The following is a 27,930-nucleotide window of genomic DNA, read 5'->3' on the forward strand; positions in this document are numbered from 1 at the left end:
TAGAAATGTTTCATTGATGAAAAAAATCCAAAAGCAGACCATTTATATCAGTAAATCTTTATTTATCAGTGCATGAACAGACCATCATGACCAGATTAATTTCTGTAACCACTCTCTCTATATATGCTCATACTCTCAATTACTTAAAAAAATAATGGAGCGATTTATAGATTTTATTTCTTTTCCCCCCTCACGAAAGCAGTTTTTTTTACAGGTGCTGTACATTGTTTTATAAACATTTACAACTAACACAATGTAGAGACCACAAGGCTTTTTGTGTAAGATAAAGCAATGCAAGGCCACGTATCATACATACAACCTCATGACATGAGATGCACTAGAGAAACAACCTACAAAAACAGCAGAGATTAATGATCAAGCAAGTATTCACATTTTTTCATCATGACAAAACATTGAATTAGTCATTGCAGTATATGTAATGTTTTACTGATGCCTACTCTGCATTTATGACCATGAGAGACTCAATGTTTGCTGTACTTTAAAAAAATACTGTTATGATACAAGATATCAGACACAGGAAGATCAATAGCATAACCATTGTATATTAAATGGATAGTTTAGGCCAAAATAAAAATTCTGTAATCAATTCTTCACCCCTATATTTTTTCTGTTGAAAACAAAATAAGATATTTTGATAAATGATGGTAAACGGTACCTATAGACTTCCATACTATAGCAAGAAAAACAAATACTATGGTACCATCAACTGTGTGCTTTCCATCATTTATCAAAATATCTTAATATCATGTAGGGTGTAGAAATGATGACAAAATGTACATTTTTGGGTGAACTATCTCTAAGTTTAAATGTGCCAATGCCATGAATAAAATCCACCATGTTTGATACGTTTCAGGACAATCTGGAAACATATCTAGACATGACAAAGAAAGCTACATTTCCCTTGTGTATACGACGAGCATCTGATAGGATGATCTGTAAGGTACAGATGTGTTAAGACACTTAATGAAAAAAAACTCCCCATGTTGAGGTGTCAAAATATATTTGATCAAAAAGTGAAATGTGCTTAAGAGAATAGGAAAATAATATATGTTCGATTGGATAGTATGAAAAAATATATCTGATTTTCTCCCATTTCAGCTTCACTCCAATAATCCTGAATTTACCCCAAATGTACACACCTTGCTAAATGGTCCACCGAGAATAACTGTAAAAGCTACAGCACTGTGAAAAAATACATACCTTTAAACTGTACTTGGTATGAAGCGTAAGATATTATCAGCAAGCTGGAACACCAAGAAGTGATCTGGCTCAGAATGGTTACAAATATCTATACATATACAGTATATGTTTATATTGTAATAATTTCAATAAATTACATATGCGTCTTCATAAAAACACACAGATAGTAAACAACATACTTAACCACAAGTGTCTGGTCTTTTAAAGATGGATATGTGTCGATCTTAAAAGAAAATGATCATTCAGTGCAAAACCGATTAATGCACACAAAGTGAACGTATGACTGGACTCCATCTTGTAGACAAAGAATCATGGGAAATTAAAAAGTTGTACAGACATGCAGCAAATGAAGAATTAATACAGAGTAACAGACTGTACACACCACATTTTTAAACCTTCACAGAAAAAAAACATCCTTCATTTCAAAGCCAACTTCATCACACCTAACAGGATTCACAGGGCGACATCACTGCAGTCCGATTGGCACAAAACAAAACCGATGGCTCTTATTTTGTAGGTGGGACGAGTGCACCATCTTAGACGAGCAAACAGTCTTTTCCGAACACTGAATTAAACAATGCATGTTAACAGTGTAGATGCTATTTGATAAGAATCATACAAAAATGAAAAATTACACTGATTCACAAGAATCTGCTTTGCCAATTCTGATAACCCTTAAACTCATTAGACTCCATGCACCGGAGGTTGAATCCTGGCAGAGCTTGGGACTTTCCAGGGTCCTGGGGTTATAGGGGCTTTCTTGCTGGAAGGATTCCCGTTGTGGGAAGTCTCTTGAGGAGCACTGCTAGAACCCCTAGGTCCGCTTTTCCCTTCGGATCTGCTCTCATTCGGTTCCCAATCTCTTCCTCTAGGGTCCTTTCTGCCAAGGGTACCGCTCTCGAAGACAGATCTCATTGGTTCAGCTATCTCATCCCTATGGTGTCTGACCTCAGACTTCGTCTCTCCCGTCTCCCTGTCATGCCTTTGCATAGTGTCTTCTTCCTTGTATCTCCTCTCTTTGATCATTCCAGAGTTAGGCTTCTGTCCACCAACCCCCTTTTGAGGCGCTTCCTGTCTGATCCCAGTGTCCTTCTTAGCTTTCCTGGGGCTGGGGGATCGATCCCTCTCCCTGTTCCCATAAGGGTTATCATACTTGTTCTCCATATCTGGAGTGTTTTTCTTCTCAGATTTTTTTGGACTGCGCGAGCGTTCCTTCTCATCCGAGCGTGGTCTTTCCAGTGTTCGGTAACTAGCGAAATTGTCGTTGTTGTCACGAGACATGCTTGAGTCATTTGTTTTATTTTGATGTATGGCATCTCTATAATGTGGTTGAAGCCCGTGAGAAGCAGCCATCGGGTCATAGAAGATCTCATATGGAGATGGGTTTATCTCGGGGCGAGAAACGGGGGATGGAGATGCTGGTATTGACGGCTCACTGGATGCAGAATAGCGTGGAGAGTTTGCAGATGAACCTGTCGTCATATCCTTAACATCTGAAACAAGACGAGGAATGGAAAGTTGTTAATATGGACAGTGCACAGCAAACAATTAAACTGTCACACTTTTCAAAGTTTTAGCCTTTTGGCCACTACTGATACGGACACTCATCAACAGTTGAACCGGCAATGAGAAAGTTAGACACAGAATTGTTAAGTTTTAATTTTCGCTCGAGATAAGAAAAGTCATGCCAGACGTGAGAGACGGCGAGATGTCAATAAGAAGGAAAGAATTAAATAATGCCTGTAGTTCTTGACAAAGCCTTCAATCTCTGAGGTAGATGTGTTTTTATGTTTAGGTGTAGAAAGACACGGCCAATCAACTAAGACTGTCAATCAAATAACTCTTCTTTACCCAGGATGCATCACTCTGGGGGAATGACAAGTGGGCATTAGATCAGACCACACAGCAAATATTTGTTGTAAAATATATGAAGAGCTCAGATGCAAAAGGCGCTAAATGTCACCTCTATCGAAAATGAGATGACAATGACCGAATGCTCTCGGCACATGGCATACATTTATCAAATACTTTTGCTTAATTCAGAAAAATTCGGTTAAACGGCATGCAGATTTTTCAGTAAAGTCCTCAAAGTGCACTGAAGAATAACTGATGAGGGTGAATGACATTGTATGTACGTTAGCGGTCTTCTCGGGTCCAAAGAAATGTACCCGACCCAAAATGACCCAAATCACTTTATACCCGAACCCGACGTGCATAAATCTTTTTTTTAAAAAGAAAGACCCGACCCGAGACAAACCCGAAAAAATTAGACCCGAATCCGACTCGAACTACTGGCAATTTTTTTTTTACCCGACTGGACCTGAATGTAAACGGCACTGACGTGTCGTGTGTGCATTCTGCAGACCCACACGCAGCAGTCAGAAACTCTGGTGGCCTCGCAACCAATTTGGCGAGCTGCTCCATTTGTTTTCATTTGTTATCTGACGACGACAACAAGGTAACCGCTAAAATGTACATTTAAAATTGACTGACATGTCTTTCTCAACTAGGGCTGTCACAATGATTAAATAATCGTCTCATCGCGATTGTTTGACCTCATTGCGATGATTTCAGATCACCGCGATGATTGCACAACTCTCTAAAAAACACAAGGGGGTGCTGCATCACCTGTATAAATGAGACAGTATCAGATTACTTTTAAATATGTGTTATGTGTATTAATATTTATTGCCAGGTAAACCTTGCAAAATATTTAATTTAAATAATCACAACAATGTGTGAATTATTTCATGAACAAACAAAAAATGTATGAGAATTAAATGCCAAAGCACTAAAACAGGCAATTAATCATCATAATCGTCACAATTTATTCGACAATTAACCGTCAGCCAAATTTCATAATCGTGACAGCCCTAGTCTCAACGAAAATTAACCTACCGCCAGCCACACAATGTCGCAAGCGCTCTTGGCAAACAGATAAGAGGTTTGAGAAGGACATTGACGCACACACGCAAAAGAGTTCAGGTCTTCTTAGGTCTGTTCGGCAAAAACACATTAATTGTAAATTACCCGATGCCGCTATTATTGTACCCGACCCGTGTCCGGGTGAAAGTTTTAGACCCAAACCCGATTGGGTCTCGGGTCGGACCTCGGGTTTTCGGATCTAAGTGGACCCATGAAGACCTCTACGCCCTTTCCCCCCGGTTAAAGGACATTTATGAAATATTTCAGGATATTGACCAAATTGTTTCAAAAAGGAAAATGTAGAGTGACTAGAAACTTTTTTTTAGTAGGATTTGCATGTGAAATGCAATGAAATGACTAAAGTGACATTTATGAAAATGCCATTTCAATCACTGAATAATAACCTTTGATCACCATTAAAGTGAAATGACTGAGCCTAAACATAAGAGTCTAATAAAAAAATGCTCATTTACAAGAAAACATGTCAGACGCACTGAGCTCTTCAACTGATATCAGTTTCCGTTTGATTCATGGAAACTTATATTTATATAGAAACTGTTACCATGGAAATTGACATTTCTTATTTTCTTTATTAGGTCTTTTAAAGGCAAAAGCAAAGAAGGAAATGCAGCATAGAGGAGGAAAGCAAAGTTTACCAAAGTTATTAGGGACAGACCAAGAAAAGCAGAGAAGCCTTTAGTGATGTTCTGGTTTCATGTGGAAGCACAGTGTGGTGGAGGAAGAGTTCAGACCTAAATGAGGAAGAGATAGTGAGAGAGACAGAATGAGAAGAGAAAGAGAGGTACATAGAAAAGTGACCAGACAGAAAGCAAGAGCGAAAGCAAGAGAGTCAATGTGTGAAAAGAAGAAAATGTGTCAAAACATGCACACACCCAAATCATTCAGTTAAAATCCCAGTAGTGTAGTGCATGGTATACCCACTTCTTCATTAGTTGGCATGGGGTATACCCACTTCTAAATATTAAAGGTCACATTCTTTCTGATCCCATTTTTCAAACATTAGTTAGTGTGTAATGTTGCTATAATAGCATAAAGAATATCTGTAAAATGATAAAGGTCAAAGTTCACTGCCAGGCGATATATATTTTCTTTTACAGAATTCGACTTTCAAAGCTCATAGCCAACGTCTGGTTTGGACTACAGCCCTCTACTTCCTGCTTTAATGACGTCAGTAGAACAGTTTTTTGATTAAACTCCGCCCACAGGAATACATCAGTCGTCAGCTAAGGTAACTGCTAACTGCTAAGCTGCTATCGAATCACAACACACTAAACAAACTACACAATCAGAACTCGATATGTATTTCTGAAGGAGGGACTTCATAGAACAAGGAAGACATCAGCCCGTTTTGAGGACAGTGAAAACAGCGCTATACAGATAAGTCAATTGTGTGAAAAATACTGCGTGACGTGAAACATGAACACATGTTATATTGTGCACTGGAAACACAATCAAAGTTAAAAACACAGAAAGAACGGGACCTTTAATTTCATGATGATCCTTACGCTAAGAAGTCAAGCAGCAACGGTTAAGTCACAACATTGGCACATTTTGTAGTTAACTAAATATGCAAGACTAGTTTTACATGTCACTGTTTATAACACAAGGTGGGTAACATTAGGAGGGCAGCTTAAAAAAAAAGTTGGGGCATAAATAAAGAGTACACCCACTTCTCCAGGGATGATTATACAACTGGCTGCGTCCGAAATCGCATACAGCATATGTGTCACGTAATACGTTATCACGTCAAAAGGTCACAGATGACGAATGCGAAACTATAGCCCCAGTGTTTACAAGTGTGAAGAAAGTGGATTGTTCTGACGTTGTTGTATGTGGAATGACAATAATTAATGTCTTAGTGTCAGAGTTTATTGTTTAAAATGGTCTGCAAATGTGCGTTTCACATATGATACACATGACCTTTCAACGTGCTTACGAAATTACGTGAGGTTGCGCTGGCGCGTCACACGGATAATGCAAGATGAGAAGTTGTGGTTTAAAGTGCATATTTTTAATTTTTCTTGCTAAAAATGACAATTGTTTCGCTAGATAAGACCCTCATGCCTCGTTTGAGATCGTTTAGAGTCCTTTGAAACCGCAATTTTAAACTGCATTAAAGTGTTGGGGTCCAATAAAGTCTATTAAAATGAGAAAAATCCTGGAATGTTTTACTAAAAAAACTTAATTTCTCCTCGACTGAACAAAGAAAGACATCAACATTTTGGATGACATAGGGGTGAGTAAATTATCTGGAATTTTTTTTTTAGGAGAAAATGGAGTAATCCTTTAAAATACATAAATATCTTACATTATATAATAAAATATGCAACCAAGTGTTTTAAAAGAAAATACAATCTACTTTACAGGCAAAACACAAAAAGACCTTTTATAGTTTTCGAATCATTGATGTCATCTATACACAAAATTACATAGAAACCACTTGATATAGATCAGAAGTGATATAGACGGTTTCATCGGACGCACGTGCGGTGACGCGATTACGGGTCTGGTTGGAACTTTACTTCCGGTTTCTGTTTGTTTAATGGACTAGTTGCTAAACTGAATTCTTGAACAAATACCTCATCGAAAATAACTAATGTTTTGCTTTCCAAGGTCATCCACGAAAGCCGCTTGTTTATGTTGTTACTGCTGAAACCGTCTATATATGAGAGATTTCTGGAAAAAGAACTAATATCCCGAAGATGTTGTAGCTCCCAAATAAATGTCCTATCCTAATTTCCCATACATTTGCTTTCAGTGTTAGTGATCAAAATCCACGCAATGATAACTTTGCGCTGAATGTCAACAAAAGTATTTGAAAACCAGTCCTAATGTAGCATAAAAGCCTATTGGAAATATCTTTAAAATAGAGATAAATGTAACTATCACAATAAATTTTAAACGGCTTTTGAAACGACTCTGTACAAAACCAACCAGTCTCAAGGACTTGATTCATCTTTCAAAGAGGAATCCGCAGGCTTCAGTGAACTGGTTTATAAAGCGGACAGAATTCAAATGTGCATTTCGGCACATACACAGACCTAAAGAAATAATATGATAGCTTTTCAGAGTTTTCTTTATCAGTAATGCAAGAGCAGAATCCTCTGATTGTTGTTTGTGACTATATTTAGGCAGTCAGGTAATATGTATACGTACTATGATCAGGCACCAGACCCAGTCCAGGTCTCAGAAGCAGCAAGACTTTACTTCCTCCAGCCTGGATGAGCTCAATAGCCCGTGTGTGTGTGATGCCCTGTGTGGGTTCACCATTGATCTCGACAATCTGATCTCCTACCTGTCAAGACAAACAAATACATTCAGTGATTTGTTTTTATTTTAGGATTTGCAATCAATTATTGTAAGAATTTAAGTATCTGAAACTGGGAATTCCAGTGTTAAAGGGGGCATGTCACTAAAAAATTTAAAATGTAAAATAAATCTTTGGTGTCCCCAGAGTACACATGTGACATTTTAGCTCAAAATACCATATAGATAATTTATTATAACATGTTAAAATTGCCACTTTGCAGGTGTGTGCAAAAATGTGCTGTTTTGGGTGTGTCCTTTAAAATGCAAATGAGCTAATGAAATTCAAACACTGATCACAATGATGGTGGTTTGTTGCATTTGAAATTCAATTGTGCTGTGAATTATTCTCTCTCTCTCTCTCTCTCTGCATTAAAGGTGCAGTGTGTAATTTTTAGAAGGATCTCTTGACAGAAATGCAAAATAATATACAAAACGATATTATCAGGGGTGTATAAAGACCTTTTATAATGAACCGTTATGTGTTTATTACCTTCGGAGACCTTTTTATCTACATACACTGAGGGTCCCCGTACATCAAAGTCGCCATTTTGTGCCACCATTTTTCTACAGAAGCCCTTAACGGACAAATTTTTTACTAAGTTGTCTCCGACGATGACATGTTTGTCCGGTGGCGGCTAACGTAGCTTCACTATGTGTTTCAAAAGCGAGGGGTGAGCAGTGGACTAAGTCGTTTGTTGCAATTCACAACCCACCACTAGATGGCACTAAAATTTACACACTGCACCTTTAAATGGCTGTACCAAGGTTGGATAGTGCAAATTAAGGGGAGGTATAATTATAATAAGATCTCCTTATGACATCATAAGGAGAGCCAAATTTCATTTACCTAATTTTTCTCATGCTTGCAGAGAATGGTTACCAAAGCGAAGTTACTGGGTTGATCTTTTTCACATTTTCTAGGTTAATAGAAGCACTGGGAACCCAATTACAGCACTTAAACATGAAAAACTTCAGATTTTCATCCCATGGCCCCTTTAATACATATAAACAAGTATTGAAAAAGAGCTCACATGTATCCTGCCATCTTTAAGAGCAGGACCGTCTTCAGCCAATCTGAGGATAAAGAGACCCATATTATATTCCTTCCCTCCCCGCAGACTGAATCCGAAACCTCTCTGTCCTCTTTCCAACTCCACCGGATAACAACCCTGAAACAGAGACTGGATAAGTTTCGTATACTTCAAACTCAAACTGTTCACACTACGTACAACAATCGCTAAACTATGCAAATATATTATCAACACATTCTTGTTTCACCAACACCACCACAAAATGTTACATAACATTTTTATTTGGAGTGAAAATGCAAGTTATTCTACCGCACCTATCAGTGCTAATGAAAAATGACACTCAATTCTGTCATTATCATTACATATGGCTTATTCTGCACAAATTGCAAATCTTCCAAGTGACAAACGTTCCCTCTGAAAGTTTTAGGATTTAATTTAACCTCCATCGAACGTGGGCTGCATAAGAATGATGCACTTACAAGAGTTGCATGATAATCACTGAACTCCATTACTGCGAGCTTAACACCAATCATTGCTTGTCGAACTGCTGCTGTCTCCTGTAAATCTCACCTGCTTCGGCCCTGAGGTGACAGTTCCCATCTCACCCTGAGGCAGGGATTTGTATTCGGCTCGGGCCATGTCCTTCCTGTCCTCTGTATCCGTGCCGTTCCTATATCATCACACAATAAAATGCTGCTTAAAGGCATAAATTCAATTTGTGGACAAAATTAAAGCACAATATAAAGAACAAGCTTGATTGCAAAGTTTCCAACAAAACTACTCCTAAAAGGATGCATGTGATCGCCAAGGATCGAGCAGTTACAATGTATAGTGTAACAATTTATACATTGTGCATTCACGGACATTTATGAATTTATGCTGTGAACATCGTATACTCTTCAGTATAATCGTTTAATCAATTTTAAAGGGACACTCCACTTTTTTTTGAAAATATGCTCATTTTCAAGCTCCCCTAGAGATAAACATTTGATTCTTACCGTTTTGGAATCCATTCAGCTGATCTCCGGGTCTGGCACTTTTAGCATAGCTTAGCATAATCCATTGAATCTGATTAGACCATTAGCATCGCACAAAAAATAACCAAAGAGTTTCAATATTTTTCCTATTTAGGGCTTGGCTCTTCTGTGGTTACATCGTGTACTTAGACCGACGGAAATTATATGTTGTGATTTGCGCAATGCTAATGGTCTAATCAGATTCAATGGATTGTGCTAAGCTATGCTAAAAGTGCTAGCGGCAGAACCGGAGATCAGCTGAATGGATTCCAAAACGGTAAGAATCAAATGTTTATCTCTAAGGGAGCTTGAAAATGAGCATATTTTGTCCCTTTAATAAATTCTCATTCAATCTATAGAGTATATAGCGCACAGGTGTGTTACATGATTGCTGGAATGGAGCTTGTACCTGTCATCTGGACTGACGGGTTGCTGTCCCATAGCTCTGTGCTGGGAGGCCGGGCTCTGCTTTGCTGAACTGGTGGCTGACGGAGGGCTGCTGTGTTCTGAAAAATAAATGGGATTATCAGCGTGGCGGACACACATTTTTAAACTCCATCCGCGCTTTTGGTTTCAAGCCTTCTGAAACGCTCGAGCAGCTTTACTGTCACAGCGAAAAAGAAATGGCCAATTTACTGCTTCCTTAAACCGGCTAAACTGTGCCCAAAAATAATGAAGAGAAAATTCCCAGAAGCTCACCCTCCTCGGGGACCACCGTGAGCGCAACGGCGTTCCCGGCGTCTTTGATGAGCTGGACGATGTCGTTGTGCGACAGCTCAATAATCGACTGGCCATTAACGGCGGAAATGCGGTCACCCACTTTGAGCCGTCCGCAGCGATCGGTGGGACTGCCGTCTATGATACGACCAATCTTATGGGGGATAACTGGAGGGATAGACAGAGAGATTAATTAACATGCATTTACATCACCTTAAACAAGTATATATATAGTATACATAGTAAAACGGTAAATCTAGTGGGAATAGACCATGTTATGGACATGACATTTAGATTCTTCTATTGTTACATTTAAGACATAAATTCACAAATAATTGATACAAATGAACAAATCAAATGGCTTTAAAGTTCACTTTACTAAGATATTGTTTTTATAATAGCTCTGTGATTATTATTGTAACAATTCACAGCTAAGTTCATCATTTGAACAGTATTTCACACGCCTCTGAGCAACAGAAAGAAAGACCTGGCGTAAATTCTCAACAATGTTACATGTCATGCACATCTGTAGTTAACATCTAATACAAACACAGTACAAGGTGTGCTGTCTGGAGCTGACAGCATAGCAGCCGAACTCAAACAGATTGAGGTAGCTGTGGGGAAAAGCTTTAAAAAAAACTACTGACCTCCTGGTGGAGGCTTGTTTTTAGATGTGAGGATGACGAATCCAAAGCCTTCGTTGTCTCTGCGCTGCAAGGTGACGTCGTAGGGTTGAGGGTGACCGTGGCTGGGCAATTCCATGTGAGGTGGTTTAGGTGAGCCGTTTACTAGCGCAGGGGCTTGTGGACCCTGAAGCTGTGCCACGTCATCTTCCTCTCTTTCACCTAAATCATAGTAAAGATTCAAATGAGCACAGATTTATGCCAAACAACATTACTGTGACAAAGGTGCAATAACTGTTGCTGAAACGCTGTCACACATCTATTTTCATAATATTAGTGCAAATTCTGTGTGTTTTACACTACATAGTCTCTTTTCTTAAAGGGCCATTTCCATGTAAGCTGGTAATGGATGTCTGATTTAATATGATAACTATCCTCTATCATATTAAATGACTAATGCTGCGTTTACACCAGCCGCGGTAGAGGCGGCAAGCGCTGATGATTTACATGTTAAGTCAATGCAAAGACGCGATTAGGCATCCTGCGACGCGGTAGGTGTGGCGCGGATGGCACACGGAAGTGATCGTTGCCACGGGAAACACGCGAGGTCAAAAATCTGAACTTTGACGGATTTCCGTGCCGTGTTAACCAATCAGGACCTTGCTGTAGTAGTGATGTGATTATAGGAAACGAGCGGAGTCTCAGCGGAGCCACAGAAGCCCATCCCATGATGCGAATTTCTGCGTGAATTTCTCGAATGACTAGAATTTCACGCGCGACTTTCACTCCAGAATGAAGCGAGTTAACTTAAATGTTCAAGCGTCCAACTACGCGCGAATAGCGCGTTTTTGCCGCCTCTACTGCGGCTGGTGTAAACGCACTGTAAGGGAAATGGTTTTAGATTAATCCAGAACTAGGCCTTAGTTATATTAGGGCATTCACGTAGTTTTTACAAACAATGACAATGATATCAGTCTCTCCAGGATTTAACTTTTTTGTGTTATTTTTTGTGATCAAAACAACTGATTTTGCGGGGGTAATTTCCAGAAATCAGTCCTTCTAGAAAAACAGTTTTTTTGTGATTGTCGCAGGCAAAAAGCATTTTATGATTAATTGATATAAATGTCTTACATACTGTTCCTTTAAATTTTTGCGATTAAATAACAAATAATGCAGGATCTCAAAATAACTCGACATTTAGTTGATTTTGCGCTCGTTCCGGAAAAACTGAAGAGACTGTAATATAAGATATATCAGTACAAAAAGGTTTTTAAATAAAAAAAAATTTAGTCTTGGACTAGGATAAGCCCTGTCCGGAAAACCGCCCCTTTATTTCCTATATTCTACAGTATAGTACAGTATATACTACTTCAGTAAATTACAATCTTTTTATAAGGACACAAATATTGCAATAATACCTTGTATTCTATTCTTTATGAATTTTTCTGTATTTCTTTTAGATGTAAAGCTGACTTTAAACAATGCAATCATAAATAAGCAAACTGCAACAATGTATAACACAACACATAGCAAACTAACTAAATCTCAGTGTGCTTTAGCGGCAATAAAACGAAACGAGTTGAAAAATGGCTACAAAGAATGAAGTTAAATTTCAATAGCTTCATAAATAAATCCTTTAATAGTTACTCTGTGCTTCGGAGCCATCGTTTTAACACAAAGAGTCTTGTGCTTTGACTGAAACTATCACCATTAAATTTTGATTTTGTGGTTATTATTTTATAGCTTCACTCGCTCTTTCACTCAGAATTAATGGTGCGAAACGTTATCCAGACATCATTCCTGGATATGAATGAAACCTCTGGAGGAAATACAATTGTGTGTTACAGGGTTCAAAACGTAAATACACAGACACAACCTCAGAATAAAGGGGTTTTAAAAACTGCGGTACAAACCTGGAAAAGTGAGCTTTCTGCGCACCGTCAGCATCACCTGGCCGTTGCGGGCAGCGTTGGTCATGAGCTCCAGGACTTGTTTATGAGATTTTCCTTTGACTGGAACGCCGTCGATACAGATGAGCTCATCACCGGCCCGCAACCGTCCGTCTTTTTCAGCGGCGCCCAGAGGTACGATGGCACCAATGTAGACCTGAAAACGCGATATGGTTACAAATAATATATATGACCTGCAACAGTCACTGCATCATAGGGTGCATATCACACATATAACTACAACATCCTTACTGACTAATCCTTATAATCTCCATTTTGTGATAGTATGATGACAAATAAGTTACATAAACTAGCATTACAAAGCACATAAAGACTCACTGGTTGATCCGGCCCTTCTCCTCCCAGCACTCTGAACCCAAATCCAGTCTCCTGGTTCCTCTTGATGAACACATCCAGGTCTCTAGTGTTAGGAGCTGAAGATCACAGAGAAAATTTTGTTTATTATTTGTACGCAAAATGCATCCAAAATGCACTAGTGAAAGCTGAACTCACGCTTGCTGTCCATCAGGGCTTTAGACTTGAGGTAGAGCTCAGACGGGTCCAGTTTTGGTGAGCTGGAGCGGATGACATGAGGTGGGAAGGGGAGGGACTGTGGGGCGGGCTCAGCCGGAGCTGGGGTTTCAGTGCTGATGGAGCTGGTGGGAATGTCCTGCTTTTGGGTTATGGGTATAGCAGGTGTTATCTTAAACAAACATAAGGACACACAGGCAGCAAACATTACACAAAGCTTTATAACACTTGGGGGTAACGTCAATATTTTATATAACTGTACATTCGGATAAAGAAAATGCTGGGTTGTTTCAATGGTTGGGTAAAATATGATATTTCTAGATTAATTTACACCAAAAGTTGAGTTGGTCAGTATTTTACCCAATCATTGGTTGAAAAACCCAAAATTTTTTACTCTGTACACCAGACATCAAGATTTTTAGTTCAAGTGAGATGGTGAAACATACTGTAGCCTTGCATCAATGCACACTCTTAATTTTCCTTTAAATTACTATGTAAAGTTACAGCAACATCCTACATAATATCCCTGATCTTTTCATGGTTCTGATATACCCGCCACATAGATATCTTCATTATTCTGCCTGCAGTCACATCATTGGTTATCACAGAGCTATTAAATAAAGATCAAAGCACGTCTTTATGACTCACATCTTTAAGCGGGACTGTGTGATATGAGCCAAATGTAATATGAATGTATGAAGATCAACATGAGAAACACTGTTGACTACAGTGATGTTTAGTGCGGATGTTCAGGTTTGCCTCCAGGTTATTCATCACGTCAAGATCTTAAAATAACATTATAGCTTTTGGCACTCGCTCCTTGAATAATGTACGCAACAGACCTTCATCTCTGGTAAACCAAGAAGGGAAGCCAGCGAGGCCGATAAATAATTCGCCCCGTTTCATCATCATTTCACAAAGCTTCATTAAATCACAATTCCCTAATGTGTGTGTCTGAATTTAATTCCAAAGATTGAGTAATTAAAGACATTAAGCTGAACTCACAGGTTTCAAAGACTTCACTGGAGATGTTTGACCTGCAGGAGAAAACAGAAATAGAGAAATTAGTTAATAAATAGGAATGCACAATATAATTATAAAAGTGCATTTAAAGATTAAATACTTTGATGATGAGTGCAGGGCGGATGTAAATATAAATTCATTCATGAAAAAGTAGTCAACAATTGACCTTCATTGTAGAAAAAACAAATACTATGGAAGTCAATGTTTACCTAAATGGGTGATTCTCGCGAAATTAGACTTATGAGGTGTCATGAAACATTTTGATAATAAAAGCAAATGCAAAGTAAGAGTATCACAAACATCTCTTCATGAATTATTTTGCACATGATTTCAAATGACATAATACAAACCAATTTTGTTGTTTTTTCCACATTTAAGCGGAAAATTTGTATTACCGCAACGTGTCCATGACTGGATTTGGGTTCTTTGACATGGAAATATTTATAATTAAACAATCTAAAAAATAAAAAGCTTCAGTGCATGTTATACTATAAACACTAACAGTAAAGAAACATGTGGTATTTGGTGATCATTGGTAAATGTAGAGACAATAGTAAGAAATATAAATGTGTCCAAGAAAAATTTTCTCATCCTCCGCAACAATTTTCAATCATTGTTTAAGCCCTCAATGAACTAACATTTTAAAAAAAATTGTTGGAAGGGACATAATTGACTGTGACACTCAAGATGGCTACCAGGTAAGCAGTTCTTATTTTTTCTCTCCAGATAAAAGTTTTGTTTGTCATAGTACCTAGACAACTTTTTAGTTCTTAGAATTTTTTAAATCCTCTAAAAATAATTGTTATAGTAAGTTCAGACCTTAATCTTATATGTGCAAAAAAAATCTAATGCTCGACACCTAAGTCTGGATTTCGTGAGAATCACCCAAATTTATCAAAATATCTTCTTTTATGTTCAATAGAATAAAGAAAGTCATGAGGGTGAGTAAATGATGACATAAGTTTAATTTTTGGTTGAACTATCCCTTTAAAGCAAAATCAGGAGGTTTGCAACTATTATTTGTTTCGATCCTAGTATTCTTAGTGAAATTTAAACTAAAATGTAAAACGAGCAAGTTTATATTTCACCCCAAAATGAAATACACATTATTTATTGTTGTTCAAAACCTGTAGTGTCTACCTGTTTTTTTTTTCTTTTTCTTTTGAAGAATCATCAAACAGGCACAATGACTATTTAGTGAACAAGATGTCAAGCTTCATTAAAATCTAAGCTTTTGAGGCGTTTTCTATTCTAGTCCTTTTTGGAGCAATACTTTCTTAAACCAATAGTGGCCACTAAGTGGCACTGTAATCCACATTCGGTTTAGTCGCACTGGAAAAATACAGTGTGTAAAACGAAGCAATGTTTATGTATCTGTGCGTGCGCTGCATGTACAATGATAAAACCTACATGTCAACCTCAAACAAATGCACGAAAGCCTATTATATTATAAATACAATGTCTTTGAAGAACATCCACACCTGCTTTAAGTGTTTGTAACTGCGTTTGCACAAGTCAAAGAAACGTGCATTACAATACAAACAGGTTTGACCTTTGTAACCGCAGTCTGGTGGGGCGCCGTGACAGCTGAAACTTCAACCTGATATTTCACCTGAGCTCCAGACTAGACGCAATATAGATCGGTGTGTCTCGCTGTTGTGCATGCTAATACTCCGGTTCAATTAAAAACGCTGTCGGGGGTTTCTCTACAAGTTCAGAGACTCTTATTTTATCTAAAACCATGAATTCAGATAAGTTATTTAAAAAGTTGTTGATATTATTGATAGTGTCTATACACCAAGTCAGCACAAACTACAGTTGTCATGAGAGATTTTGTATTTTATAAAAAAAAAAGAAGAGGCAGCTTAACATAATAAAAATGACACCACTTTATATGTATTACTACTTAATTAATATCAACATGTCGGTGAAGATTAGGAATATCTCAGCATGTAAGTATGAGGCGTTAATGATATTATAATTGTTTAGAGATGATGTCACTAAAATGCCGTTTCTCTTTTCTCGCGCACAAACACAACTTACCTCACATTTAGATCTCTTATTTTTCTGTTTCACACTTTGTATCATACTTTATATTTATACATTTTTATTTCACACAGTTTGTCCTCACACACCCTAGATAGCACCAGTAGCGTACCGTAAATCTTGTCCAAGTTTGTGTTCCGCCCATAAAGTGTGACGTCACGATTTTCATATATGAAATTAGGAAATTTCATATATATATGAAATTATATATATTTTGTGTATTTTATGTAATGTTTTATTTTAATTGTTCTATTTATTCTTTTTGTATATATTTTTGTATATACCCTTGGCACTTATGTAATGTTCGTATTGTTTAAAGGTGCAGTGTGTAATTTTTAGAAGGATCTCTTGACAGAAATGCAAAATGATATACAAAACTATATTATCAGGGGTGTATAAAGATCTTTCATAATGAACCGGTATGTGTTTATTACCTTAGAACGAGACCTTTTTATCTACATACACCGAGGGTCCCCTTACATGGAAGTCACCATTTTGTGCCGCCATTTTTCTACAGAAGCCCTTAACGGACAATTTTTTTTACATAGTTGTCTCCGACGATGACATGCTTGTCTGGTGGCGGCTACTGTAGCTTCTCTATGTGTTTCAAAAGCGAGGGGTGAGCAGTGGACTAAGCCATTGGTTGCAATTCGTGACCTCACCACTAGATGCCGCTAAAATTTACACACTGCACCTTTAAAGGTTTACTCCATTTTCTTAAAAAAAAATCACAATAATTTACTCACCCCTATGTCTTGTCCTTCTTTGTTCAGTCAAGAAGAACTTTAATTTCTTTAAGAAAAACATTCCATGATTTTTCTCAATTTTATAGACTTTATTGGACCCCAACACTTTAAATGCAGTTTAAAATTGCTCAAAACGATCCCAACCGAGACATAAGGTACTTATATAGCAAAACGATCATCATTTTCGGCAAGGAAAATAAAAAATATGTACTTTTAAACCACAACTTCTCGTCTTGCACTATCCATGTAACGCGCCAGTGCAACCTCACATAATGCGTCATGACGTCAAAGGTCACACGTGACATATGCGAAACTACCACCCCAGTGTTTACAACTGTGGAGAAAAGGACCGTTCTGTATGTTGTATGATATTAATTAATGTCCTTGTGTCAGTTTATTGTTTAAAATGGTCTACAAATGTGCGTTTCACATATGTAACACGTGACCTTTCCACGTCATGACACACTGCGTGAGGTCGCGCTGGCGAGTCACACATATAGTGCAAGACGAGAAGTTGTGGTTTAAAAGTACATATTTTTTATTTTTCTTGCCGAAAATGATGAAAAATCCTGGAATGTTTTCCTTACAAAACTTAATTTCTTCTTAACTGAACAAAGGAAGACATCAACATTTTGGATGATATGGGGATGAGTAAATTATCTGGATTTTTTAAGAAAGTGGAGTAATCCTTTAAGCAATAATAAAAAAATTGATCTCTTTTGGAGACTGTTTGGCAATTTCACCTTCTTTTAAATAACAATAGGCTGCACAGCTTCCTGACCTTCAGCCAGCTCCTTGTTTCCTGTCTGCCATTATTGGACAAACTGATTAATCCAGGTGTGTCTGATTATTGTTGTTGTGACTACTGAGGTCAGGCACACGTGGATTAATCAGTTTGTTTGTGACTACTGAGGTCAGGCACACCTGGATTAATCAGTTTGTCCAATAATGGCAGACAGGAAACAAGGAGCTGGCTGAAGTTCAGGAAGTAGTGCAGCTGGGCATAAAGCCTATTATTTTTCATGTTCTGTTTCGACATAAATCCAGTTCATCTTTTTGATTTATATCTTTTATAAAATGTCGGATCTGGGAGTCTTCGGCTACAGATGGTTAATAGCTCCGGAGATTTAAAAAGTGAACTAATCAATAAACACTCGACAGTGATGTAAATGGGAAGGAAGCGATTCTCGCATAAAACTTTATGCTGAAAACTTTCACAAAAAGCAATTGACCTTCCAAAAACCATTGTGACTTATTACTACCACTTCAGTATTTGAATCACCAAACAGTATTAGACTCCCTGTGCATACAAATCAATAATCTTACACCGTTTCACACACACACACTCACCTCCTCTAAGCACCAGCACGTTGACCTCACTGCCCATAGGCAGGTCTTTCAAGATGTCCACCACCTGCGCATGGCTGAGCGTTTGTACATTCTGCCTATTTATTTCCTTTATAACATCCCCTTTCAGCAGGCCTCGACACCACTGCGCATCCAGAATCATCTTAACCTTCTGACCCAGCGGACAATCCGCAATGGCGAAGCCGAATCCGCTCGGCCCCTTCACCAGAGGCACACTGACCAGCTCGGGCTGCAGCAGGGTGGTCTCCCCAGCATCCGGGTAACGTCCATTGGGCATTACTGCAGCTGGGTGTCTTCCCTCAGTGTTTAAGTAATGAAGGTCCTGCGGGGAGGGTGTGCCGTTTGAATGACCATCCATCCCTGGCATACCAACCATCATGTCTCCTGCGCCCTCCTCGCTGGAACTGGTGTCTGCTGGCAACGGGTACCCACGGCACAGCACCATGTCTACGTACTGATTCACGGGAATGGACTGGAACATCTGCACCACATCTGCGTGGGTCTTGCCCAGCACGCATGCGCCGTTTATGTCCACAATAACGTCACCTAAACAACGGAAGAAAAAAACATGCCTTTTTACAATGAATTTGCATTGTATAGCCAGTAAATCTAAATAAATTAAAAATGTTACTATTATAAATTTTTGTATTTTTCAAAGCTCATGCATATGCACATTTCAAACCAGTTAAGCTGTGTTCACACAAAAAAGCAATTACATCACTCACAAGTCTCTGTGATATTAATTGCTACCAGGTGTTTAGACTTGACCGCTTCATCTAAATGTACAGTACCACAGGCAATAGTCTCCCTGCTTAACGAGTTAATAATTCCTGTTAAACCCTTTAAGGAATGAATGCCGTCTTGGCGTTTTCTCGTGTTTATTAGTATGAAATGCAGTGATAAAGAGCCAGGGGCCACATAACCATTAGTTGAGCTAAACTCGATGATCTGCCCTGTTGGTTCAGTCTATCTAATGTTAAGTGTGTCTATTGATCTCTGCAGTGGGCGTTAGGGATTCCTGCATCCTTTTCTGCTCTGGACCAATCAATGGCATCCTTCCAGTCTTGCCTCACTGCATGGATTGTTAGCTCAGCAAGCAATACGATCAATGCGGAGCAGGGCTGCAGGTACACCACTGCTCCATCTGTAAACTGTATCTCATTTCTATCCAATACAGATGATCTGGTTAAGGCAATGGATATGCTTTCTCTTTAAAAAGCAACTGCGTGTCGTCCTGCTATTCATAATATTGGCACTTATTGCACATCCTGTCAGCGCCGCAGGAGTTAAAGAGTTTTTCATGCGAGGAAACAACATAAGAAATTCACAAGTAACAGCTGCTTACAGTAAGTAAACTGGGGTCAGCTTGTCAGTAGCCAATAGTAGTTGGCACACTGACTGACCACCCAAAGTCTGTACAAAAAAGGCACACGCTGGTTGAAATCATCAGCTGTAATCGGATTGGCTGCTTTAGACAAAAGTAAATCAGTAACATAAAATATTTTATAGCCTAGTGGTTAGAGAGTCGGGCTTGTAACCCGAGAGTTGCCGGTTTAGTCTCATGGCCGGCAGGTTGTGGTGCCCTTGAACCATGGGTTAAATGCAGAGGTCACATTTGCATGCTTGACAAGCTTGTCACGTTCACATTTATCTTTACTGGATTACGTAATAAAAATCTGCAACATGTGCAATTAAAACCTGTAATGAATTTGAAAATGTAGTGTCTTGCAATGTCAAACAGAGGTGAATGACCCATAAACAACCATGTATGACTGTTTAATGGCTTGTTGACAAAATGCACCGATTTGCATAAGGAAATTGGATGCTGATGAATTTACTAGCGTGCCTCTGTGTTGGCCAAAGCACACGTATAGCGCTGCAGTCAATTCAAGAATGAAATCTATATCTCGGTTAAATTACTTCACATTTCTATGTAAGATTGAGACTCCAGGGACTAAAGCACACAGGCAGTTGTTTCCTCACATTGTAATAGAGGGTAGCGAGTGTTAGTCTACGCTCTGCAATTATCACAAGATGTGACTCCGCAGGAACGCCGGTTCCCCTGATGCTCGCCCACAGATTCTCATTTATTCTACAACTATCCATGCAATCATGCTGCGTGTACCATTCACAAGATTATTTACAGGGGATCTGGCAACCCGGCAATGCGCCAAGCAATGAAGTCGGGCCAAGAACAGTGTCCCACAACGCACCACACGTCATACAATTTAAGACCGCAGTGACAAATGTGAATGAGCCGGGTTGTTAACGTGGTTAAAAGTACTTGGATCCAATTAATTAGCCGACTGCTTGAAGGATTGCTTATGAATATTCATAAAATAAAAAGCACAAGCTGGCTAAATGTGAATAGGTGCCAAGAGGAATTACCCGAAGCAATTTTGTTATCCTGCGCAGCCGGTCCATCTCTCAGGACGTTCTTCACTTGCAGGAATTCGTCTGGTCGATCTCCGCCGATGATGGTGAAGCCGAAGCCCTGCAGACTTTTCTTCAGCGTCGTCCGCAGAATGGCCCCTTGCAATTGAGATGGGTCCCGTGTAAATCCCCTCAAACCAGCTTCAACTAAGAGAGAGAATACAGAATGAGGCCGTTTTGAAATACACAGCCAAAAACCTCTCAAGTGTTTGATTTCAAAATCACGGGTGTTAATAAAGAATTGGCTCAGTTTTGTTGCTATAACAGCCTTGCACTCTCCCGGGAAGGCTTTCGACTAGCTGGAACGCAGCTGCAGGGATTTGTTCCCAGACAGGGGAGCATTAGTCAAGCAATGGTATTGGGCGATGCACCTGTTAGAGGCCCAAAACAAACAAGCCAAAATCTATAACAAACAAAGCATGAAGATGTTGACAACTTAAAGGCCAACTGTTTTAATTCTGGCACATGCATGCAGTTCCTTTTAGGTGCACCCATTTAATAATGGGTGCACCTAAAGGGGTGGAGGTGCACATACTTTTGAAAATGTAGTGCATGCATCTATTACGCAATAAGGAATTAGATTCAATTAAAAAGCTGACTTGAGTTTTGTATCATTTTGACTCAAAAATATTGAATAATTAAACAGAGAGAGAAAGAGAGAGAGAGAGAGAGAGAGAGAAAGAGAGAGAGAGAATTTGCATCTCCAGCATGTTTTTGGCCTGTGGGAGGAAACCGGAGTACCCAGGTTAACCTTGCTGACACAGGGAGAACATGCAAACTCCACACAGAAAAACCTCCTGACCTAGCCGGAGCTCAAAATGGGAACCTTCTTGATGTGAGGCAACAGTGCTACTCACTGAACCACTGTGCCGCCCGCCCTTGCCATTTCCTAGGGGGAATAGTGCGATGCTAATTAATGAATAGAATAAAAATACCTGGAGGACTTTGGAAATGTAAAAATATTCATAAAATAAAAGGCCACAGATTTCGTATTAAACGCGTTGTGTGAAACCCAACAGCACTGAATACTTACATGGGTGATTCTTGCGAAATTAGACTTATGAGGTGTCATGAAACATTTTGATAAAAAGTAAATGCAAATTAAGAGTATCAAAATAAGAAGCATACAGTTACAAACATCTCTTCATGTACTATTTTGCACATAATTTCAAATGACATTTTGCACATTTAAGAGGAAAATTTTCATTACCGCAACGTGTCCTTACCATGGGTTCTTTGACATGGAAATATATATAATACTTTATGATTTTGAGATTTTTCGACGGATTGAATGTCCAGGTTCATTTCCTTATACAGTATGCTTCACATATCTAAATGGCCAATGAAAAGTTGTGAAATCACGTTATCTGATTTTCAAGTATATCCATTTGGTGTCAAAGCTGTCAATCACGCCGCATATCTCCCACCCTGTGGATGCATCTTGCCGGTCTTGTGAAGTTTCATCGAACCTCAGCACTGGATAGCCGAATAAACAGACAATGACTTTACTTCATCGAGGTAAACGTTTCCCCCCTGACGCCAGACGCATGTCTACGAGTGACAAAATTACGGTAGGACTGTGCAAACAAAGTATCTGTCTAGCATTACCATGTCAGTGTATTGATTCATTGTCCCTTCATAGTTTGCAAGAGACATTTAATAAATGTATAATTAATATGAAATAAACCAAGCGTATTTAATAAACTAAGACGTAGGCTATTTAATAAACTGAGCGTATTCATCTGTCAATATGAAACGGGACTTGGCCATTCTAATTAATGATCGGAAGAACGCGTATCGACCACCATTACTGTAAAATATGCACGCATGTCCATTTAAACTCAATTGGTCAAATGTGGATTATATCATTACACTGGCAAGAATATGGTTACATGTAAAGATGCCGTATAAAGCATGACAACGCTACATTCAACTGCTTTTGTGTGTTTTATTCACTTCCTGAAAAGTAACTGTTTTGGACATACGTGAGTTTCATCGGGCAGCAACGCTATATTTAATGTAGTATCATGTTGCGGTAATGATAATTTTTTATAATGATAATCTAAAAAATGTAAATAATTCTATAGGATTTTTTTTTATCCTCTAAAAATAATGGTTATAGTTAAGTTTAGACCTTAATCTTATATGTGCAAAAAAAATTATTAAAATGTTGGACACCTTCTAAGTCTGGATTTCGTGAGAATTACCCGCATCAGCTACAATTTTGTTTTCTTACGACGGCAAACTATTCATATACACAAAGTTATAACAAACTTTCACAGAAACAATACTAACTAAAAAGTCATTTAGTGTACTTTACTTTTAATATGTAGATAATCCCCAGTTATCAATTTATTATTCCACACGAATTGGTGTCCTACCCAACATAATTCACTGAATTAGCATTAGATCAGTTTTGACCTTTTGCATTAATTGTTTTTTAAAGATGAAGATGTTTAACACGCCGATTCTGGATCAGCTTTAAATGGCAGCGCGTAGGCTAATTACAGCCGTTTATAACTCAAATAAAGCAGGAGTATGATTTATTCTTGGCTCATTTGAGAGTGCCAACAGCATCAGATGAAACCACATCAATCTCATTAGAAGAGTAGGAATGGATATCTCACAATGTGTCGTGGGAATACCATTTGCATAATAACCACATTGATGAGGTGGACTTGCCCGGGGAAAAGGGATTATGTTGAATGTAATAACCATGACACACATTTGAACCGTAGATCACGGCGTGCGTGTGGGAATGCCAGTTTGTTGTGCCATGATGGACGCAGGAAGGTGCACATGGAAGCATCCTTGCATACTAAACGTATACATCTTTCTATCATGCATGTAGTGCAATCGTTCAGTAAAACAACAGTGAAAAGGGTTGGGTTGATGTTTATGTTTGCTTTATTATGCATGTCATGCATCATTATCTTTCCTGAAGCAGATTGATGTCAGAATATAATTGAAGTATGTATGGGACACAACATAATGCATGATTTATATATATTTTTCCTAGGGATGCACCGATATGGAAATTTTGGCCGATACCGATAACTCTTTATATTTGGGGGTCGATAACCGATATATATATATTAAAAATATCAAGCTTATATTTTCACAAAATGTTATTTACATTATACAAGGTGATTTCATGTATAAATCAATAAATTAAAAAGCTGAGTTTTCACTGCCAAAGTCACATTTTTCGGTCACCTATTTCTAAAGGAGGCTGATCAAATCAGTAAAGCAAAACAGTGCGGCAAGTCCCCCATTCTCATTAAACCGCCCTGGCCAGCTAACAGAGCATAGCATAACATAGCACGCTAGCGTGTGCTCTCACTAATGAGACACAACAGACATCCGCTGCCATCAACCCAAAGGGAATAGAAAGGACAACATTGGTGTTCAGAGGACACAGGAGACAAAGAGGGGCATGGAGTCTAGACAACAAACAGAGTTCTGCTTCTTACCGGTTTATCCTTGAACAACTCAGTCATGTGTTAAGCAGACCAACGGAGACCAATGCAATCATTCAGGTCTAAAAATTGTTCCAGGATATAAGATGACAATGACAGAGTCTTTACATTTTTCTCTAATGGATAGTTGTAGTTGTTTTAATAGATAAGAATACATGTCCTCATCATAAGGGCATCTAATCTTTGTAAAAGTATTGGATATTGGGATGCAGCCACAGTGTCTCTCAATGCACAAAACACATTGATTCTAAGGTCAAATAGGACAGATGCAGTATGAACAGTATATCAGAGAAATGTTTGTGCCAGCGTAAGTGGTTTAAACTGATGCTTCTAAACCTGATACACAAGTAGACATTAAGTGAGCCTGACAGTACTGCTTACTTTCATATGAGAGCAGGACAGATATAAGAGTCATGTTAAAACACCTGCAACATATGTATAAATGTATACAGTAACAGTACAAGTATGGACACACAAGTGAGCTGACAGAACTGCTGGATGTAAGGAATGGAGCTCAGAGCCTCGGGGATTAACTGAGATCATATCAACCACAGATGTGTTTCTGATGGAAAATGTTCTGACTCTACACCTGAGCAACTCATGCATCTCTTAACTTTATAATTTCACACGTAGTAGGACATTTTTTTTTATTTAGATTGGTGTGGAAGACATCAAACATTCACATGTCTACATTTTGTCAGACCAATCGACTAAAAATGCATGATTAAATGTATCAATCATCTACTCAAATCATCAATACTTAAAGGTACAGTGTGTAATTTGTAGAAGGATCTCTAAACAGAAATGCAATATAATATACAAAACTACATTATCATGGTTGTATAAAGACCTTTTTATAATGAATCGTTATGTTTTTATTACCTTAGAATGAGATGTTTTTATCTACATGCACGAGGGTCCCCTTACGTGGAAGTCGCCATTTTGTGCGTTTCTACAGAAGCCCTTAACGGACAAACATTTTTGTCTCCAATGATGACATGTTTTTCCGGTGGCGGCTACTGTAGCTTCTCTATGCGTTTCAAAAGCGAAGGGTGAGCAGTGGGCTGAGCTGTTGGTTGCAATTTGTAACCTCACCACTAGATGCCGCTAAAATTTACACACTGCACCTTTAAGTTGCTCTTTGCAATGAAACAAAAGGCTTGCTGATCACTGGCTCCAATTCAGTTGCAGCGTTGCTTGCTTTACTGAATAAATTATATATTAGGTTGAATTTGAACCCAAGCCCTGTTGCATGCTTTTGTAAAAATAGACTAACAAAAAGATTTTCAACAAATAAGCACATTACGCCATTAAATTCTTGCCCTTCACATTATCATCTCTGTACAAATACAGTTTGTTCAAGTAATTGAGGTGAATTTAGCTCATTATATTTCCTTATACTATCCTGTCTATTCTCACCGTTGTTGAAAAAGTTGTTTAAAGGGGACAAATCATGAAATTCCGACTTTTTCCTTCTTAAAGGGACATTCCACTTTTTTGGAAAATATGCTAATTTGATTCTTATCGTTTTGAAATCCATTCAGCTGATCTCCGGGTCTGGCGCTAGCACTTTTAGCATAGCTAGCACAATTCATTAAATCTAATTAGACCATTAGCATCGCGCTAAAAATAACCAAAGAGTTTGGATATTTTTCCTATTTAAAACTTAACTCTTCTGTAGTTACATTGTGTACTGTACGTAGTGATATTATGCAGCAGCCGGAAAAAGTCCCCTTGGTTACTTTCAATGGCACAGGACTATTTTTGGGCAGTGCGTAATAACACTACCCCTGCTGCAGACATGTTACATCAGCAAAGTCCTTGATTATTACGCCAGAATGAGAGTATAGTACACGATGTAACTACAGAAGAGTCAAGTTTTAAATAGGAAAATATTGAATCTCTTTGGTTATTTTTTTTGCCTGATGCTAATGGTCTAAACAGATTCAATAGATTGCTAAGCTATGCTAAAAGTTTCCAAAATGGTAAGAATCAAAATTTAACTCTAGGGGAGCTGGAAAATGACCTAGAAAATGTGAAAATGAACATCCCCAGTGTTTCCCACAGGATTTTGAGACACTGTGGCGGTGATGACGTCACACGCCAATAAGCATATATGTGACGTCATTGGGTCGTGTTTTACTCTTTGATCTGTCACATTATATTGCATTTTAACACAAACAAATGCTATTTTTACATATTATCTGTTCTGTTGTCTATAAAATAGTGACTAAACAGGACCCAGTAATGACCCACGACCCAGTAACTCTTTGTTTAATCCAACCAGCTCTTTCTTTAACTGCTGCTAAAAACGTGACATTGTCTGAAAAAATCATTATACATTTACATTGAGCTGCAGTAAAATGTAAATGGGAAACATGAAAAGACTATATGTGGCGGCCAGTGTTGATTCTGTGGCGACCCGCCACAGATAAATCAATGTATGGGAAACATTGATTCCAGTAACTTAGTTTTGGTAAACCATTCTCTGCAAGCACAATGAAAATTTGCTCCCCTTATGATGTCAGAACGCGATAATACCGCCCCTTAAACCTGCACTACCCAACCATAGCACCGCCATTTAGTGCAGAGATCAGCTCATTTGCATTTAAAAGGACCCCCCCCCCAAAAAAAACCCAGCACATTTTTGCTCACGCCTACAAAGTGCCATTTTTAACATGTAATAATAAATGATCTATATGGTATTTTGAGCTAGAACTTCACATATGTAATCTGGGGACACCAAAGATTTATTTGACATCTTAAAACTGTCTTGTGAAATGTCCCCTTTAAACCGGATCTGGCCATGGCAAGGTTTTAAGAATTATACTGGTTCACTATAAAACACCAGCAATAAACACCAGCTTGGTGGTTGAAAACAGCGTCATGAAAGAATATTGAAAAAAGTTAGGTGATGTTTTTACTTGTGGGTGTTGGTTCTGTGGTCGCTGCTGTTGGCTGGATGGATGGAGAATCCTGGCTGATTTTCTTCTTGGCCTCCAGCACTGGGTTCTCAAACTGAGTCTTCTGATTGATGTGACTGAAGGAAACAGTAAGGGTCAGTGACTCAACAGAACAGATATAATGACACACTCGCTTACACAAACACACTGAGGATGGAACATTAATGATGCTTATCTGTATATGCAAACAGTCATTGCGAATGGGAACTGAAACCCTATCGGAGGCAAAAGGTTGAAGCGTTGTGCGCATGCGTCTCTTCCCGTTTATCATCTGCAAAGCATTCGCTAACCAAACGGCAACTTACCCCTCATGCAAACATTTAGTAAATGAACAGGAAAAATAAGCAACAAACTGAGGTGGGATGTTGGAACAAAAATATGGTCAACTCAAATACCTTTAATACTTTTAATCCTGAGCGATACTAAGCAAATATTTTTAAGGGTTTTAAATAAATATCTCTTTTAGATTTTTGTTCTGTTTATGTACCAATGCAATAAAAAATATTTTTTTATGCAATTTTGGGTAACA

At 38.4% G+C, this 27,930-nt stretch overlaps 1 protein-coding gene across 7 annotated transcripts in view; it reads right to left on the reverse strand.

The window, feature by feature from the left end:
* Positions 1-41: 41 nt before the first annotated feature.
* magi3a (membrane associated guanylate kinase, WW and PDZ domain containing 3a) overlaps positions 42-27,930 on the reverse strand; it is a 172,056-nt gene continuing 144,167 nt past the window's right edge. For 3 of the 7 annotated variants that reach the window (XM_055187700.2, XM_055187699.2, XM_055187702.2), the window contains 14 exons: positions 27,363-27,478; positions 20,915-21,106; positions 18,509-19,072; positions 14,349-14,380; positions 13,326-13,515; positions 13,152-13,246; positions 12,777-12,969; positions 10,888-11,085; positions 10,223-10,408; positions 9,933-10,029; positions 9,078-9,177; positions 8,508-8,645; positions 7,324-7,462; positions 42-2,714 (listed from right to left, as the gene is read on the reverse strand). In XM_055187700.2, coding sequence (XP_055043675.2) covers positions 1,906-2,714; positions 7,324-7,462; positions 8,508-8,645; positions 9,078-9,177; positions 9,933-10,029; positions 10,223-10,408; positions 10,888-11,085; positions 12,777-12,969; positions 13,152-13,246; positions 13,326-13,515; positions 14,349-14,380; positions 18,509-19,072; positions 20,915-21,106; positions 27,363-27,478 — 3,049 coding nt within the window. In that variant the 3' untranslated portion in view covers positions 42-1,905. Of the gene's footprint in view, positions 2,715-4,802; positions 4,899-7,323; positions 7,463-8,507; positions 8,646-9,077; positions 9,178-9,932; positions 10,030-10,222; positions 10,409-10,887; positions 11,086-12,776; positions 12,970-13,151; positions 13,247-13,325; positions 13,516-14,348; positions 14,381-18,508; positions 19,073-20,914; positions 21,107-27,362; positions 27,479-27,930 lie in introns of all 7 variants that reach the window. The other 4 variants (XM_073875298.1, XM_055187704.2, XM_055187701.2 and 1 more) reach the window with 2 other exon arrangements.

Source organism: Misgurnus anguillicaudatus, chromosome 13, assembly GCF_027580225.2.
Source record: "Misgurnus anguillicaudatus chromosome 13, ASM2758022v2, whole genome shotgun sequence".
Lineage (NCBI taxonomy): Eukaryota > Metazoa > Chordata > Actinopteri > Cypriniformes > Cobitidae > Misgurnus > Misgurnus anguillicaudatus.